Source organism: Marmota flaviventris, chromosome 4, assembly GCF_047511675.1.
Source record: "Marmota flaviventris isolate mMarFla1 chromosome 4, mMarFla1.hap1, whole genome shotgun sequence".
Taxonomy (NCBI): Eukaryota; Metazoa; Chordata; class Mammalia; order Rodentia; family Sciuridae; genus Marmota; species Marmota flaviventris.
In genome coordinates this window covers 131,415,829-131,429,310 of record NC_092501.1, presented here as the reverse complement: position 1 = coordinate 131,429,310, position 13,482 = coordinate 131,415,829, and the positions used below count along the sequence as shown (strand labels likewise).

The 13,482-nt window shown below is 44.3% G+C and overlaps 1 protein-coding gene across 1 annotated transcript in view; it reads left to right on the top strand.

Moving 5' to 3' along the window:
• Positions 1-305: 305 nt before the first annotated feature.
• Tmem272 (transmembrane protein 272) overlaps positions 306-13,482 on the top strand; it is a 32,925-nt gene continuing 19,748 nt past the window's right edge. Inside the window, exons 1-2 of the mRNA XM_027928741.3 lie at positions 306-424; positions 8,095-8,164. Of these exons, the coding sequence (XP_027784542.1) occupies positions 8,107-8,164 (58 nt within the window). The 5' untranslated portion in view covers positions 306-424; positions 8,095-8,106. The remainder of the gene's footprint in view (positions 425-8,094; positions 8,165-13,482) is intronic.

The following is a 13,482-nucleotide window of genomic DNA, read 5'->3' as shown; positions in this document are numbered from 1 at the left end:
CCACCAACACACAGAGAGAGCAAAGAGAAGAGCTTCAGCACCCTTACAGCCACCGTACCCTATGGAAATGTTTCCAGCGCAGAGCCCCCTCCAGGCTCCGGGCGGGCTTTCGACAGCCTCCCGGGGTGGCTCTGCTGCCCCCTGGCGGCCTCGGGAGATACCGCAGGGTATGAAAGCTGTCGGCGCGGAGTGTGGGGTGCTCTCCCCACACGTGGGAGTGGGTAAGACAGATAATCCGCCCCTTAGAGGAAAAGGCACGAGTTGCTGTCATGCTACAGGAGAGAAATAGAGAAATCCGAAGCGAGAAAGAAAGCAAGGGTGGGAGAAAGGGGGAGCTGCAAGTGAAGAGGAGCCCCACAGATTAGCCCTGGACCAAGGAGACCCAGCGCTGGGCTCTGGATGTGACTCTTTGCTCAGCTTACAGGTGAGTGGTCCCCGACAGCCCCATGCAGCCTTTAAAGTTGGAGAGACAGTCCTAGCACAGGGTCTCTGGGCATCGTTCATAGGAAGATGACAGCTTGCTGATTTATGCTTTCTGGAAAGAAAATGACAGCATTGTGGAAGTGCTTTTCTTGGTTGTGTGCAGGGAAAGAAAACCTTAAATCTTCAGTGAATCTAAGGGAAATTTTTGTTTTTTGGTTTTCGTGGAGAGAACCATTGTAAAGGAACAGGAACTCAAGGTCAAAAGTGAGTTATGCTGGCTGGTTAGAAACCACTTGCTAAGTACAGGGCCAGAGTTGGGGACCACGAAATCACCTCCACGTCTTACCTGGTGGATCTCTGAGCAGTTGGCTTTGACCTGATCGTTTAAAAAGTGTGGTAGAGCTCAAAGGAAGTGCATTTTCATTAAATAGGGAAAAAACAGTGAAGGCATCCTGGGAGGGGGTTGAATCACTCTGACACGCAGTAGGTGTATAATAACCTCCACTGACTTCTGCTAAGGAAACAGCACAGGATACATAGAGAGCTCCAGGAAAGAAAGGATCGTGTCCTGAATGCCCAAAGCACTGCTGGAAATATCCAGTGATACCTGTTAACATCCACCTTTGGAGAAACAGGTATTAAGATGGTTAATGTTTAATAGTCAGCGTTATTCAAAATCGAACAATAAGTTGGGGTCATCCTCACATTGAATTTAGGAGTAAACAATTTAGTTTACTTAGCTCATCACTCCAAACACAATCACCAGGGCAAAGATGTGTTCTTGATTCAGGTTGGAACTTTAGGGTGAAAATCACTAATGCTAAATACTGACTTGATGCTAAATGTCAAAAACTTAACCATCTATACATACAAGCTCCATATTGATTTAATAACATGATTGAAAGTTTAAAATAAAATAGTATTTTATAGATTTGAATGCTAAGATTAGAAATGGTAGTCAGCTATAAAGGGATTTCTCAGGCTCAGCACTACACATTTCAGACTAGATAATTAATTTCTTGTTGTGGGGGACTGCCCTGTTCCTTGTAGGGTGTTTAATGGCATCTCTCTTCTCTATCCACAGCCCCCACCCCATCTATTACGATGTCTCCAGACATTGTAAATGTCCTCTGGGGACAAATTCCCCCTGGTTGAGAAGCACTGAGATATACCACTTAGATTGAAAATTGGAAGTGTGTTGAGAATATCACTTAGCACTTATGATCAGTTAATTCCCTCATACCCTTTACTGTCACTCAGCTTCTTGGAGAGGAAGCAACAGGGGTTACCATTGCTATGCTCACTGATGTAGAAGCAAGCGTGAGACACACGATCTGATCACGGTCACGCACAAGACAGACCTCTGAGTCACTGCTTGTTTACACTGAAGAGAAGATACTGCCAGCCATCTACCCCAAGCTTCCTGTTTCAGATTTCTACCAGATAAGAAAACTTCCTACCAAATAAAGAAAAATGTTCATTTTTGTATAGAAATTGCCAAGTCCGTGTCATTTTCACCATTACTAGCCTAGGTCCACTCTATGAAGCATCTTCGGCTTTGGAGGGACTCACACTGGCTTAGAAGAAGTTCCAGTTGAAAAGGCTGGTGCTGCATATGGATGGGCCCTATGAATTTTTAAATTTCCCACCATCACAGTGAATAGGTCTTTCATGCATATTTTGGATCTATAAGTTTACACAGTGAGTTCTCTAAATTTCAAAAAAAGCAGATTTCTGCTATTCTTTCCAATTGCAACTTTTTTGGTTGACTTAAGCACTCAATAGATACTTGTTCTAGCTTTGAATTGAAATAAATCCATAGCAAAGGACATGAAAATAATTCATAAAGGAAATATACAACCAGGAAATAAGCATAAACAAATGTGTGACGTCACTGGAAATAAAAAAATGTAAATTAAATTAGCAAATCCATTCTGTTTTTGTCTATAAAAGTAATCACATGCTTGGTAATACCCAATACCAGCAAAGGTGTGGTAAACCCGGCATTCTTATGTGTAGCTGGTAGTACTGTAACTGATACGACTGCTTTGGAAAGCAATCTTTTCTCAAAATCAAAAAATTATTCACCCTTTTAATTCAATAATCCTACATCTAATTATTCTAAAGGAGTTATGTAATGTATAAAAGAAAGCAATTTTCATGAAAAATGAAAGGGTCATTTTTTTTTAGGAATGTAATCATAATAGTAACAAATGATAAGAAAATATCCAATGAGATACGGCCAAGGGTAGTATAAATGACCTATATTGTGGAATATGATGCATCTGTTAAAACGATAGCTATGAAGACACTATGGTAACCAAAAAAACACCTTTTATGTCAAAATGTGAAGAGTTAATTTAATGTGCCTAAAGCCTGATGATTGCAACTCTAAAATGTGTGTATGTCTGCATATGCACATACATATGTGGGGTTTCCTTCTCGGTACTAGGGATAGAACCCTCACACCTGCTAGACAAGTGCACTAGCACTGAGCTACTCCAAATATGTGCATCCTTGAAAGATAAGCACCAAACCACTAACAGTTGTTGAGCTAGGAGGTCTGCAGTTGTTTATCATGAGATTTTTTTTTTTTTTTTTGCCAATTTACTTTGAAATTTTAAAGAAAATATTCCCAAAGAGAAACACTGTTCCAAACCATCAATCATCACATCATCTCTCTTTTGATTTCTGCTCTCAAGGAGACTTTCTCCTTACTTATCCTCCTAATATGCTACTTTTTTTATTTAGCTCTGGAATTTTGGAAAACAATTAAACTTCTTTTCTTTTTGAATAGTTCTTCTTGAACTTTAGGAGGGTTTAAATAAAAAGGGTTGGGTTTTGTTGTTGTTGTTGTTTTGTTTTTGTTTGTTTTGTTTTGTTTTTTAGTATTGGGGCTCAGACCCAGGGCCTCATACATACTATGAAAAGTTCTACCGCTGAGCTACATGTCCCCACCCCCTCATTTAAATTATAAATGCTCATGTTGGGGGAGGAGCAAAAGTCAGGCAATACTAGGGGATAGAATGGAAATAAAAATATTTCCCATGCCTGCCTCTAAAACTTTCCAATACCCTATCCTCTAAGGCCCCCTTTCCCTGTACCTGTCTCCACAGGGAAGGATCATCAACTGAGGTTTGGTGAGTGTGCTTCTGATGTTTTCCTACGGCATTTACACAAACATGTAGACATTATCACATGAATGAAATTGTGTGTGTGTATATATACACACACACACACATATATATTTTGTATTATACATATATGTATATATGTATTTATTATATACATATTATATATAAATATATATACATTATATAATATATTTTATATATAATAAGTGTGTGTGTGTGTATATATATATATATATATATATATATATATATAAAACAATTTATATGTATAATACAAAACACCCTGCCTAACATGATTGTGATAGGTTGTGCCAAATTGCCCTCAAAAAAAGTGTCACCATTTATATTCTCAGAGTATCCTTTGCTTTGTTTCCCTTCCCCTTCTAAAACACTGAACTGTTGGATCTTTGACAATAGAATAGGTGGGAAATGACACCTCGCGGTTGGTTTACTGACATTTCATTCCTTGTAAGGGAAGCTGGACACAGTACACCGAGTTTGATGGCCAGTGTCTGGGGCTCTTGGTGGGAATTCCATGTTTCCTTTCCAGCTGGGTGCCAAAGCTCAGTGCCATTGTCACAGCTACCTGTCTCTTAGGGAACAGTCTTTAAGGCGTGACAGATTAACAGCACATCATTCTTTTCTTAGTTCTCATCCATCTTGTCAGTTTATGAAAATAAAGAGTTTGAAGGAATAAGAACTGTTTCATTTATAAAATGGATCTGGTCTGACGTTAATCCCAATAAGTATACCTTTTTTTTTTTTTTGTCGTTGTTTGTTTTGCTTTATAAAGTAATGTTTCTACCATTATTTGCAGTTAGTGGCTAAAGAGAGCTATCAATTTGAGATACTTGAAATAAAAAAAAAATCTATACTCAGCCTTTCATTACTTTTCGTAGTTTGACATCATTCTTCAAGATTCTCAGAAAACTGGAGCTTGGGCCTCCTTAAAGGGCCAAAGCACAAATGTTTGCATTAGACATGGGAAATCACAAGCCCCAAAATAATGAGGCTTGAGAAAAGGGGAGTGAGAAAGAAAGCCATAAATTGGAGGCACTGATCCTTTCCCAGTACATTCTTTCCGGGTGATAAAACTAACCTTGGGGAGGAGGTGTCCATCAAACCTAGAAAGGCAGTCTCTGGGAAGGGGCTAAAGCATTAAATCCTTCCCTAAACAAACACTCTCCAGACACCAATCACTGACCCCAGGCCCTCCATCCAGCCCAGTAAGATAAATCCCTGAGACTGACCTTCAATGCCAGACTCCCTCCCATTTCAACCAGGAAAACAGACCCCAAATTCCTGAGTGCCCAAGCTGACACGCTCATTCATTAAGTCACCTCTCAGGATAACCTAGATAAGCCCAGTCCTTTTCTTAGTTCAGTGGCTCATTTTCCACCAGGAAAGTGGGTCCATTCCTGTAGGTGTAGTCCGGTTCCTGAATAAAGGCTGAAATGATCTATGAAGTTTGTGTCCTGCCCAGTCTCCTTGTGCTAACAGTTTGGATTGTTATATCATGACACAGGCAGTCTCCACGAAGCTGCTGTGGATTTAGAGACCCAGGTGCCTTGGGTTGAGGGTACGATAGAAACCAGTCCCCATGTTTCAAACAGTGTCATCTCAACTGCACGAGAGCCAAGTCGTTTCCCCTCCCGGTGTAGTTTCCCTTCTGTGACCTGAGGAGCATGTGTGGCTAGAAGATGTGAAGTCCACACCAACCCCGGAGAAGAACGTTCCACCAGCTTCTCAATGTTAGTTGCTTGCTGCGTCCATGATACCCAGGCCTGTGTGGTCAAAGCTCCCCAGTTGTAAACTCCAAGAGGGCTGCCTTAAGAAGAGCAGTGCTAGGGACTGGGGACTTTTTCTGTGATGTGGCTTCTCCTCACCCCCTTAGACTTGCCCCAGACACAGCAGAGGCCTCCCTGGGGATGGAGAGGAGAAAGTTCTGTGCTGTAACACAAGATTCCTCTCTTTTTTACATAAAAACCTTGTCACCATTAGGAGCCCAGATGAGGGCCAGACTGGAACCTGCCTGTTCCTGTAGGTAACAGTGTTTGTACCCAGTATGGGAGGGTGTGCTTCTGGACGGGGTTTCAAGTGACTCTGCTAGTGTGGCACTCCCGAGGTAGACAACCTCATTAAGTGTGGACACCAACTGTTAATCTGTAATTCACACCGCTGTCAATGACTGTAGCCTCTGCCCTGGTTAACAAAAGGGCATGCGCTTGGCTGACCCCATTAGGCCAGAGAACTGGTCTAATTTCGCCTTGATGGGTGGAAAGCCGAGTAAAGGATACAGGGGAGGCTGATGTTTAGGCAGGACTACAGTTACCCTGATTTTCTGTGGGCAAGGACACCATGGGGACAGTTTTTGCACAGCAGGGTGGAAAAATAGAGTTTTGTGAAGGAAGATTTGAATCGTAGTTTGTGGACTTATTCATTAAATATGTTGAAGACCTACTATGTGCCCAGAAGACAAAGACTCATACACCCTCCACAGTTGCTTCCAGGAGAACAGCAATGGGCCCACTGGGAATGACCTAGTGTGACATGTCATAGGGGATCAGGGCTGCAAGTTCCTCTGTGTTCAGCTCTGCTGCTTTGTGTCCTGTCATCTGAGCGCATTGAAAACTGTCTGTCTGGTCATGACAGAGCAAGTCTGGCAGTTCTTAAGACACCTGAGATCCAGTCTGGCTGTGTGATCTTGGGCAGGTGCTTAACTTTTCTGACCCTCAGTTTCCTCATCTGTAAATGGGGATAATAATGCTTACCTGGCTAAATAAGATCCGGCAGCTGCAGGTCTAATCCACAAGGCGCTATGCTCTTGCCGAGTCCCCGACCTGCTCTGGGAAGCCTTTCCTATCTAGGTTCCCCCCTTTATTCTTGCTCTGGTGTCAGGTGGAGAGATTGTGGACTTTGAAGTATGAATGGAGTCCCAGGGCCTCATTTCCAACCCCAGTTTTACTGTTTACTGTGTGACTTTGAGCAAATGAATTGACCTGAATCTCTGTTTTCTGTAAAACTGCCTTCTGAGGGCCCTGGAGGATTAAAGGAGGGCCACACGGGGAGGACCTTGGCAGGGCATGGTGATTTGCCTCCATTGGGACCAGCCCCCTCCTAGCACACTGTCTCCCGCTGGGGGACAGAAGACCCGGCAGGTACAGAGCCGGCTTGGAGCACAGAATATCCTAGAAGCAGAGGGATGGGACACAAAAAACCCAGAGCCTACAGCTCTAGCTAACTCATGCCACCTGCAAGTTAACAGAGGGGAGACACTGCCAGAAGAGCTGCCTGCCAGGGTGGCCTCCTGCCAGCAGGTGCGTGCCCACGACAGGCTGTGGAGGTGATCATATCTGCTACTATCATCCTCCTCCCCTCTGTATCTGCTCCACCAATCCTGCCCAATACTGCCTGGCCCCTCTCCAGCTGCCACCCTCACCCCGCTCTGTCCCCAGAGGCCCTGCCAGCAGCATTGCTCACAGGTTTTGGTGGCCAGGTTTGCAAACCTCCTCCTCCATACTAGGAACAATGACTGCTTTCCTGCGGAGCCACATGCCTTCAGAACAGTTCCTGGAGAGGCTGTGTGAGAGAAGTCAGGATGTTCACCCAGATTCCGCCTGGAGCTTCCAGGCCCCACTGAGGCCTCATTTCAAAGCAATGAAATGGTAGAAAATGGTAGAACTACCTGTACCCAGGCACCAAGCATGAAGGAATTAAAGAACCCTCCCGCTTCCTCCAGCTGTTGCCCCTTCTAATGTCTTTATGTTACTGGGCAGGGAAATCTGCTGCCTTGATTGGTTGGATTTTTGTTGTGTGTTTTAAATTCATGGATGTTTCTTCCAAGGAAGGGAAATCCCTTTCTCCCAGTGTCAACCAATTTGCTCAGATGACAGCAAATCCACAGTGAAACCTGAGTGGCACTTAGGTCTTGGTTCCAGGCTGATGATACATGGTCAAGTTCATGGTGACTCTTCAGCCTCAGGTCCACAGAGAGCGACATTATAATGGAGAGAAGTTGAACATGTGTCAGGAATTGAGAAAGACCCCAGCTCTGTCCACATATGTGGATCAAATTTGGGCTCTGCCAGTTGTCTGCCCTGGCTTTAGGGCAAATCGGAACCTAAATGAACCTCCCAGGCTCTATCTATAAAATAGAGTTAAACTAGAGGACTGTCAGGGACTAAATATGAGAGTGGTCACACAATGTCTGGCGTGGAGCGGTTGTGTAGTAAGCCACAGCTGTTTTTCTCTCTTTCTCTAGTTCTGTGTCTTCCTGGCTGGGTATGATCATGAGCCTGTTAACCTCCAGCAGCTTCATTCCCCAGCTGTGAAATATGAGATGTTTCTCTCAGCCCCAAGAACCAGGCCATCTCTGCAGGTGGACCCACATTGACACTGGCACCCAGGCTCCCATGCTGACTGAGGCAACCCTGCATACCCCAGAGACCCGCCCAGAGACAGTCACTGGTGTTAGAACACCCTTCCCTCAACCTTGCTAATGAATTATTTTTTATTTTTATCCCCATAACTTTGCCAGTGAGCAAGAACAATGCCAGGCGGCCTGGAGAAGGCGTGTCATCAGTGCATCTCTAAAATCGCCAGCAATGGTGAGTCATGGTCCTGGGAAATGCCCTAGTGAAAGGGTTTGGGTGTCTGGAGTCACAGGATGAGCTAGAGCCAGAATGAGTCCTGTGAATGGTCCATGCTTGGCCCCAGGTTGGAGCTGGGGAAGTGGCCTGTTCTCTGCTGGCTGCTTCTACTCCTTCCTTATTAACCTCCAGGACAAAGCGTTCAGCTCAGACACCTGTGAGTTCACGTACAGGCTTTTGTGAATGGAGGCACCGAGACACCAGTGTATACGGCACCAGAGCTGGGCAACATGGCAAGGAGATGGGAAACTTTGGATTTGGATTTTGGGCAGTTTTTGCTCACCTGTACCCCACTTCATGTCCTTGACAAATTGGACTTTCCTGCACCATCACTTGCTGGGGTCCTTTGTGTTCAGAGGAACTGGGCCACATTACACAAAGTCCAGTCTCTATTGTGACATTTGGGATATCCCCAAGGCAGAACCCATGCCTCAGGACTCCTTGAGATGGAATTATTTACCTCACAGTGGGATGTGTCTGATGTTTATGCTGACGAAATGTGAATTAAGGGAACACTGTGGCAAGCCTTGAGCAATCAATTTTAGAGTGGCATTATCAGCAAATGGCAGTCAGTGCACAGAATGGGCTATGGTAGAGTGGGGAACAAGAGGCTGATAGAGGGGTGCCTGCCTCCTCATGCTTACCTCTTGGTACTCATGTACTCTCATGAACTCCCCACCTCCCACCACTCCTCCTAGGAGATTTCCTGCACCCCCAGGATCTCCAATAATGCCTGACACATAGTAGGAGCTCAATAATAGCTGCCAGATGACCAAGTGGGTACATGAATGGAATTGCCAGATTATAAATTCTCCCTTAGCTTATGTGGCCAACATAATATAACATCCATCTCATTCTCCTGAGACACTCCTAACATTGTTCTTCCACAGAAAGTTCTGGGAGCTATAGCTCCCTTAATCCTTGGATGAATATAACTATCATACACATACCCACACCCCACACCATATATATATATATATATATATATATATATATGAATTGCTGAGGGCCAGGGTGGGGCAGAAGTGCTGGCACCTCTGTCAGGTGCTGCTCTGCTGCTCTAGAAATGAAAACACATGGGTTATTTTCACTGCTTGCAGGGATACAGACACCATTAGCTACACCATCACTCTAGATCCTCCTGAAATTAATCCCTCCCATCCCTACACACATACACATATGCATCCTTCCTGTCCATCAATGAGAACCCACCTGGATCATCAGGTTGGCAAGAGAGGACTTACTCAGGAAAAAAGGGATTATTATAGGATGGACATGTGGTATCTCTCAAAAGCTCACATTTGATCCACTGATATGGATTAATTGGGTGGTAACTGTAAACAGGAAGGGCATGTGGGAGGACATAGGATATTGGGGACATGCCTTTGGGGTTTACATTTTGTCCTTGGTGAGCAGAGCGCTCTCTCTCTCTCTCTCTCTCCTCCCTGGTGCCATGTCCTAAACTGCTTCCCTCTGCCACACCCTTCCACCATGATGTTCTGCCTCATCTGGGGCCCAGAGCTATGGAGTCAACCAACTATGGAATGAACCTCTGAAACCATGAGCGCCAAATGAACTTTTCCTCCTCTGCATTGTTCTTGTTGGGCCTTTCGGTCACAGCAGCACACAGATGACTAAAACAAGGGTTCCTGTACTCACAGTAAACCCAGCGCTCTAGGCTGTTAACTCCACACATGCCCCTGAAGTGGTATAACATTGAGCTGCCCTATCTGTGGTCTCCCTGACCCAGAGCTCCCGGCCCTCAGGTTGTGAACTAGGCCAACTCAGCCTGGATGATGGCGAGGCCTCTAACTGCCCTCCTATCTTCCATCCAGCCTGTGCAGTGACCCCCCAAACCACCTCCTGCAGAAGAGAACAGACACTCCAAACCTCTTCAGGCCCTTTGTAGTCTGGCCCCTGTTTCTTCTCACATCACTGCCTTCTTTCTCACTCTGGAATATTCAATGGGACAAAAATATTTCAACTTACCCCAAAGGGCAAGTTTCCATTTTTCTCCTGAGTTTTCCTCTCTATGCCCAGAATCATCAATAGATATTGAACCAAAGAGGAAATTTTGGTGACAAGCGGGATATTTGCATTGTCTTAACAGACTCCTTATTGACCGTAGGGAGAAAAAGAATAGTAATTATACAGTGGAGAAATTGGGCCAAACTCTGGGGTTTAAAATTAACATCACCAACAAGGGACAGATGGCTGCCATCTATGCAGGAATCAGGCTAGGAGTGCATAACCTTAACCTAAACACAAGGGACATCTGATAAACACAAAGTGAGGAGCATTCTATTAAAACTGAATGGAGAGGTGTGAATCCTTCAAAAATTCCAACATCATACGAAACAAAGAAAGGCTGTAGAAATGTTCTAGAGTCAAGGGCAGAGAGTGTCAGTCCATTTTGTGCTGCGTAATGGAACACCACAGACTGGGTAACTTATTATGAGCAGAAATTTATTGTCCCATAATTCAGGAGGCTGAGAAGTCCAAGATCAGGGGCGGGCATCTGATGAGAGCCTTCTTGAGTGTCATATGGGCAAAAGAGAGAAAAAGGGAGAAAGGACCCCCTTTCGTAACTAACCCACACTTGTGGTAACGATGTAATACACAGCTTATCCTTAGACCCCACACTGACGCATTGGGGGTCAGTTTCCCAGCGCTTGAACTTGTGGGGAAACATTCACACTACCATATTTCACTGCATAATCATCGTACCCTGTTTTTTCACCCCCCAAAACTGGTCATTGTGCATGGTATAATTGTCTTCATCATACTACTTAAAAGGTACACCGAGCAGCATTGTACCCACCAGTGGTATATGGACGCTCTCTTGTCTTCCACACACTGCTGAGCCATAAGCCTAGAATGTTCAGCGCATGCGCATCTCAGCATATTTCCAAAGACCGGTTTGTGCAGGTTGGTTAGAGTGCTGCAGTACTTAGTAACTGGAAAACGTCTCCTGTGGGTGGCGCTGAGGACCGTGCCTTGGATAAAGAAACCAATGATATCTTGTCAGAAACTTTGGACATAAAAGACTAAATTTTGTGAAGTTCATACTTTGCAGCACTCCAGTAAATTTTCTCAAAAGTGTGATGTTTTGACTATAATGCACAAATGAATATCAGCTGTGTTAACAGTATTTTTTTTTTTTCCACACAGGAGAAGTATTCACTAAACTGTCAGGAGGAAATAATAACGTGCCTTGATTTGGACTATTCAATTCTAACGTATATGCATAAGAATTCCGTGCATCCTAATATGGGAGCAAAGACAGTTTAGTAATAAATGATGCTTAAGTAATACCAACAAATTTAAAAAGAAAAAGTTTCACATAATGGTCTTACTCCACTTTTTTAAACAAGGCATAAAATCTGCAATGATTATGTGGTGAAATTTGGTATAGTCGGGGTAAAAGAGATAGGATAACAAAATGTAGTACCTCACCCTAGATTGGAGACAAGGACTTTAGTAGGTTCTCAACATTGGAAAATGAACGGTAGATTAAAGTACTGTATCAGTGTAAATTTAAGGAGCTCTAATTGAACTCAGGTTATATAAGAGAATATCCTTAACCCCCCCAAATGCACAACAGATTAGTTCTGACTAAAATGTTAAAACACTTAAAAAGCTGCACATAAAACCTCGAGTGGGAGTAGGGTTGTGGCTCAGTGGTAGAGTGCTTGCCTAGCATGCATGAGGCTCTGGGTTTGATCTCTAGCACCACATTTATTAAAAAAAAAAAAAAGAAGAAGAAGAAAGAAATATAGGTATTATGTTCATCTACAACTAAAAATATTTAAAAAAAAAAAGTGGCAGGTATCTGAACATTTGCTCCTTTTCTCTCTATTCTGAATTTTTAAGAATTTTCACAATTAACATTTCTTTTAGAATTCAGGCTGAGAAAACTTGGCCACCCTGCCCTAATCCTAAACTTGATCCCATACTGCTCTAGATGCATATACGGGTTTTCCTTTCTGGTGACTATTAAATCTTCTTCTGTAAGATTTTTCTACACTTTCCACATTTCCCATCAAGTCCTACCTACATCCTTAGGTAACTGGGGGCAGGGAAAGTTATGTTTTAAGAGCAAGCTTCAGGTATCCCACAGGTTGATTTGTGGCTGTCCCGTATCCACGCGTGAAGTGAACTACGTGATGGGGCCAGGGCTGGGGTCTGAGAGAAGTGCTGCTTCTGTCTGCTCATTCTTTTGAGGAAGCAGGCAGGGTTTCCTGTGCCCTCAGGCTCAGGTGAGTCACCTGGCAGAGCTTTCTGAAGCCCTCCTGGGCTGCTCTGCTGCCCTGGTTGTCCTTGCCATCTGGCATGGTCTCTCTGGCAAGCTCCCCTGCTCTGGAACATTGACTTGCCCACACCCGCTGCTGCCCCGAGGATCACTCTCACGACTGGGAAGCCTTAATGAATTCCTGAGCTGTGTGCAGAGCGGCCTCCAGCCCTCACAGGATAATCCAATCAGATGCCAGCGGCATGGTGGAGTAGGGCTATTTCACCTGTCAGAGGATCTGGGAAGTCTTCTTTAACTCCACAAGGATACATCAGCCAAGAGGTGTCCAGCCCTGGGAGAGAGGCCTTCTGCTTGAGACAGGACCCAGAGGACTGTGATGCTAGGTGACATTCATAGCCCCCCAGTGATGAGAGGGTTCATGCAAGTCCATGTGCTGAGAGAGACCCGTGGGTTTTATTCCACAATTCTGGCTATGAGAAAGAGCACTTTTAAAATTTTGTTATTGTCTTTATTTTGATGCTAGAGATTGAACCCAGGGCCTCACACGTGCTAAGCACATGCTCTCCCACAGAGCCACATCCATAGCCCTTATGTTATTTTATTTTTGGTGTACCTTTGAAACTTTAAGACTGCTCCCCCTGAAAATAAAATTAATCTGACTCTAAGCTCCCATGTGTCAGAGTAGTAGGAAAACCAATCTTGGTCACTGTGGATCATATAAGACTTCAGGGTGTAGGATTGGGGTTAGGGGTCATGTTTACCTGTTTTGGGCCTCTGTGGCAGAGTCTGATCCTGCTCTCTGGGCAAGGCCACATAAATCCCTGCAGCAACTTTTTAAAAGGTGCCCTCTTGGCAGCTACAACCTCAGGATATAGAGCTAGGTAGCAGATAGCACTTTCATTGGAAGAAAATGGCATCTTTTCCCTGAGTTAGGATTTCCCCCTCACTCATCCCTTAGCCCACCCAGGCCCTCTCTTTCATGCAAAACTGCACAGCAGCACACTCTCCTTCCTCTTGGGCCAAC